At 26.6% G+C, this 6000-nt stretch overlaps 1 protein-coding gene across 3 annotated transcripts in view; it reads right to left on the bottom strand.

The window, feature by feature from the left end:
- Positions 1 to 1407: 1407 nt before the first annotated feature.
- Positions 1408 to 6000, bottom strand: part of l(2)dtl (WD40 domain-containing protein denticleless) — a 55557-nt gene continuing 50964 nt past the window's right edge. For 2 of the 3 annotated variants that reach the window (XM_035359259.2, XM_035359260.2), the window contains exons 14-15: positions 5114 to 5670; positions 1408 to 1608 (exon numbers count right to left, since the gene is read on the bottom strand). In XM_035359259.2, the coding sequence (XP_035215150.2) occupies positions 1531 to 1608; positions 5114 to 5670 (635 nt within the window). In that variant the 3' untranslated portion in view covers positions 1408 to 1530. Of the gene's footprint in view, positions 1609 to 5113; positions 5671 to 6000 lie in introns of those variants that run through there. The other variant, XM_035359261.2, reaches the window with a different exon arrangement.

Here is a 6000-nt window from a genome sequence, read left to right as displayed (position 1 = left end):
AAATTTAATAAGAGAAATTATGCTGAAAATCACTAAAGGTTGGGGAATGGAATTTGCACAACTTCATTTATTGCCGAAAAACTTTTTCTTTATTAAAGACTAAAATTAAACACCAGGATATTATGTAATTTACAGATATCAGGACATGTGAAAAAAATCTGGGAGTCTCCCAGTAAAACCGGCAGCTAATTGGCATTTGCAAAATATGCCTTAGATATTATTGTAAAAGCTTATTAAAACAAACACATACATGTACCTAGTGCAGAAACGGTTATTGTTGGGAAATACATTCAAATCTGAATAAGGATAAAATGGATATTACATCTGATTAAAATAATATATTCTACAATCACTTGATTTTTTAATAAATGAAAACTATCCGTTTTTAGTATGTACTTTGCATTTTTTTGCATACAGTAAGTAAAACATTAAACAGATTTTTTAAAGATCGATTACTTTTTTTAAGTATTTCTTGGATGGTGAATATTCAATGTTACTTATTTTTAACAAATATTATTATTATTTTCAATATTAAACATGGAGTAAGATTATCATAGTTGGAAAAGAAACAACAGCACATAAAATAAGTTTTTTTTTAAAGGAAGTAAGATTATAAATTTTTCACATCCAAATTTTCTTACACAAAAATAAAAATTAAGGAATAAATTTTTACAACCATTTCAGATATGAATTTCATATATTTTCTCTATCTTAAATTATATTACTTTTTACTGCATTTTAAAAACCAAACTCATTCAGTTATCCTTTTGAAATGAGATGCTGAAAAATCATTTCTTTCATATATTTAACACAATTATTTTCTTAAGACATTTACAAAAGAAGACAGTTCTTTCTAATTATATCAAAGACTTCTCTGGATTCATCATCCTGCATTAAATCCACAAAATTTAAGGATAGTTTTACAAACTTTTTTACCCTCTTTTTCTCTTCTATCCAAGTGATATATACTTTTATTGTTAGTAGTATTTAGTACAAATTACCAGTTTAATTAATATTCTGTTTTACAATCATCATTAAACTCAACTCCATATAATTCAAAACAGTTGACTATTTAATATTTTTAACAAAATGAAATATTTCATATAATATACCTTTCAGGATAAAAAATTTTATCAGTTCATATATGTGTAAATTTTTGCTTCTGATGGCAATTAGTAAAATAATCTTACTCTTTCCCTACTTCAAACTCACTGCTAAAAACGATTTCCCCCCCCCAAAATAATTTGCTTAAAATTCAGTGCTATTAACACTCAAAACTGCAAATAAATACCTTCAAAAATAATTTTGAAATTACATGTTAAATGTTTTCTCGCAAAATACAAGAAATCTTGAGTAAATTATATATCTTCTATTACAATAACTGCAATATTTTAAAAGTAAATAATCCAAACTTCAAAAGTATATTTATTTTAATACTTGCACATTTACAAACATAAATTACTGAAGTAGATGGTGGGAGGAATCTCACTTTATAAAGTTTTTTTACATATAACAATTATACTTAAAGAATCAATCATTCTTTGGTGATATTTCAACATGAAAATAATTCTTCAAAGTTCTATCAGCAGCAGAACTCTGTTTCTTCACCTAAAAATAAAAACTGATATAATTTTTTTAATATTACAGATATAATTAAAAATTAATACATACCATAAATTCTGATAAACAGTTTATATCGTTTTTCTTAGGCAGAAATTAAAAATACTTAAAAAACATTCAATAATTCACATAAATACTCCTTTGCATGCAAAAAAAAATTAGAGAAGAATAAAAACATACTTTTCAATAAGTATTGTAGAATATGAGCATGTGAAGAAAGGCATCCAAAAGAAAATATTTTGAAAAAGAGTAATTATATAATAAGTACTTCAATGAAATATTGTACAGTACAAAGTCCGTAATCTGGACGTCCATTATCCGGAATGATCTATAATCCGGACCTCAAAGCTACAAACTTTACGCATGTGCGTAGAGAATGCGCATACATTGCACGCGTATGCTTTACACATGCACGTGTTGAAAGAAATGTTTAATGAAGTAAACAAATAAATATTAAGCCTTTTTTTTTTGTAAAATTTGATACCATTTAGATCATAATTGCTTTTTATTTCATAAATTACGGTTTCATATTTTTAATAGTAAAATTTCTGCACGCCATCTTACCAGATTTAAATTGATGACACCTAATTCTGGAAATCTGGAAAAACCTCTAATCCGGAATCGCCGAAGTCCCGACGAGTTCGGATTACGGACTTTGTACTTTATTTCGAAAGCTTTAAATACCAGAAAATTAAACAGTTGCTTGAAAATAAAACTGAAATTCAAATTAAAGTGAAATTTTGGTTTTGAGTATCTTTGTCACAATATCTTTTTTCATTTACTTGCTATATTTTTTTAATATGTGGTCTTATATTTTCACAAAAACTTATTTTGTAAATATGCAAATTCATTGAATAAGTTTGATTTCATTTACAATGATTTGCCTATTGCTTGCTTTTTTTTTTTTTTTTTTTTTTTTTTTTGAGTGGTAGTATATACTACTTTATGCTGATTTTAATTTTATTAAACCAGGAATACTAGTTTAAAGTATTCCTGGTTTAAACTGCAATACTTTATGTTAAGATTCCTTTAGTAGCAAATCTACATATTATTTCAAATTTCATTAATTCATTAAAATAAATGTAATCATTCACCTTGTTTTATATTTCAGTTATCTGCAATGATATTCATGCAGTCTACATATTCACTATAAAAGGTTTCGATACAGAATTACGGTGTTTTGGCTAACGAAACATGAAATTAGTTAAGATGGCATTCATGTATTTGAAATATTTGAAACAAATTTCATTCCTAATAATTTTAATTAAAAAATAAGATAAACAATGCTGTAGAAACTTCATAGACTGGATGAAAAATACCTTTGGTAGTTATATACTATATATGACACATTTAAATTTTATTTTTTCAGAGTGCACGATTAATCAGATTAACCATCTGGCTGCTCATCCCCTGGAGGGCAACCCAAATGTAGCAAAATCTGCTCATCCTGCAGGCATGTGTTTGTGCATCCCGTTCCCCCCCCCCCCATTTAACAACTGAAATAAATTATATAAAGTATTAGATGTTTAGTTTACGCTTTGGCCAACACATATCATTAATTGTCCACTGAATTGCGGCATTTGAAGGTATGTGGTATTACTGCTGAAACTCCACTTTTTCTTACAGAAATGGCTGCTAGAAAACATTCAGCGATTATCTTGATTATTTAATTACTAATTAGATTTATTGATTACATTAATAATTAGATTTATTGAATCTGATGCAAAGACTGTGAAGTTGGACTTGCCTTGAACCCTGTTTGAACTCTACTAAACTGCATTTCTAAGATATTTTTTCCTCAGTGCTTTATGTTTTCTTAAATTTTATATATTTTATTTTTTTTTATATTATGCAATAAATAGAAATTAACTGTAATTTGACTGAAATTTATTTATTTATTTTTTTTAATTTTTAGGTCATAACATCTGAAATTGGTTTTTCTGGCAACTTAGCTCCTCATGATAAAAATCTATAAAAAAAAAATATTTTCTAGAAAGGAAAAATGCATTTTTCAATTCTCCAATGTATATAGATTTAAAATATGCAAAAAAAATTACACAATTTTTTAAAAATTACACAATTTTCGGTCCACAAATTGAGCAGTCAGTCAGAAGATATCTAAAATAAACAAATTAGCTGACAGAATGGACTGAAAATTTTAAGCTATTACCTTCAGTATTTTATATATGAGAAAGAAAATGAATTTATTACAAGTTATAAAGTGACTAAAAATATTCTCCACTGAAATTTTTGATTGACTTTGTTAGCAATACTTTATGTTAGATTGTTATTACATTAACATTAGCATTTTAATATGTCTGTGTTATATTTTAATATCCCAGTAACCACTTTGAGTAAGTAAAAAACAATTCAGTGTTTCTTGCACTTAACAAAAATGTTATCAGATATGGTAATGTTTTAACACCTTTTCCTCCACTAAGTAAACAATATATTCTATTTTACTTCCTGCATATATGGTTATATTCTATTTTACTCCCTGCATATATGTAAAGCAAATTATAATTTCTAATGTAAAATACACTTCATTAAAATTCTCAGAATAATAGACAGTAGGTATATGAAAGATCAAAGAGTGTTGAGAGTTTGATTAAGTGCAAGCCTAGTGGCTTCAATAGTCTTCATTAATCAAGCATTTCTTAGGTTTTGATTGGCATTCATTTTAATGCATATCTTGAAAATTAAAGTTTTGTACCCACAAAAAAACATTGTGTCATGGTTGGAAACTTTGCCATGCCAACCAATAATGAAATGTCATTTGAACCATCAATAAATATTTGCTGAATCCAATATTTTTAAAATATAACCATTATTTTCAAAATATATCTCCATGGTAAATATATGATTCACAGCATTCCACAGCTCCTTGACAAGTGAAATTGCAAAAGTAACTGCATATAACATGGTTTATCTATCCTCAGGCTCCCCTCCATAAAAATGCTAGCAAAAATAATTTATTGCCTTTTTCATTAATTACTAAATGTATGTTTAATTAGCTATTAATGAAAAGGTTAAATATTTATTTATTTATCTATATATCTAATTAGAACTGCAATATGTTAAACAATTTTAAAGAAACTGTTCATCATTTCACAGAAAAAAATTATTTAGATAATAATATTCTTTTTTTTTTTACTTATTACATATTTTAAACAGTATATTAATACAGATTTATAATTTAAAATTAGACAAAAAAGCAAACACAGGTTGACATAGATTTTTAATATTGAAAGCATTTAGAGAGAAGTCTCTCTTCTTCAAAACCACAGTTTGATTGAGTTTTATTTAAAGTCTCTGCCATCTTGAGGTTGTGCCTCCCCTTTCCCCACAAAGAGATGTCTAATTTTAAATTTAGCAGCATTGTGTTTCTCTTCTAGTTTGATAATTTATTCCTTTCAGCACATAATTTGATTTTTCAAATAAAATAATCTTAACAATGAAGATAAACTATACATGATAAAAAGAATATACTTACTACTCTGGAGTTACTTTTGGTCTTGGAATTACTTGATGTTCTCCTGATTTTTGAAGCAGATTGCTTTAAATTTAGTTTTCTCTTTATGCTCAGTGCCTGGGTATTTTCCCTGATAGTACCAATATATGTAATTTCTTTATTATTTTCTTTATCATTATTATGACTAGAACTAGGAACAACAAGACTAATATGAGATTTCTTATTCTGTAGTTCATTCCTTTTATCAGTTTGCTTTAAAGAAAAAGCAGGCATTATATTATTCTTATTCAATACCTTACAAGGAGATAAAATTTGAGTACAAATTTCTGATACTGAAGATTCATTTGTAAGGACACAGTTATCCTTTGTCAAGTCATTAACAGTAGTCTGCTGTTTGTCATCAATATTTTTACTAACAAGATCACTCTTTACTTTGAAAGATGTAATAGGCGAGAAGAAATTTGTTATGACTTTGGTATGAGAATTGCAAGGAGTTACTACTGATAATCTGTCCAATGATGACTTTGTTTTGGGAGTAAATAAAACTAAATCTTCTTTATTTGATTTCAAAACTGGATCTAGAAAAAAATAAGTTAAATTAAATACAATAATAAGCAAGGTATAAAATAACAAACATGGGAAATTTATTTAAAAAATAATACTCATTAATAGTCATAACTGTAACATGTACATACATAAATACAAGAAGTAAAAGCTTTTACAAAACCTCACAAATAAAATCTTATTCGTGAAAAAATCACATTTACGATCTTATCACACAAAAGGCAAAAACCTTAACAAAATAACTAAAACATTCCTTAAATGGAAAAAAAAAATTAGCATCATTACGCTAGGAACAACAAATAAACCTAAATAAGTAAATTCGATAACATCTTTCTCAAAAGGGT

Source organism: Stegodyphus dumicola, chromosome 4 (genome assembly GCF_044657685.1).
Source record: "Stegodyphus dumicola isolate Sdum_Otavi_A_Nest chromosome 4, ASM4465768v1".
Taxonomy (NCBI): Eukaryota; Metazoa; Arthropoda; class Arachnida; order Araneae; family Eresidae; genus Stegodyphus; species Stegodyphus dumicola.
The sequence above is the reverse complement of the archived record's forward strand: the minus strand, read 5'-3'. Positions and strand labels throughout refer to the sequence as shown.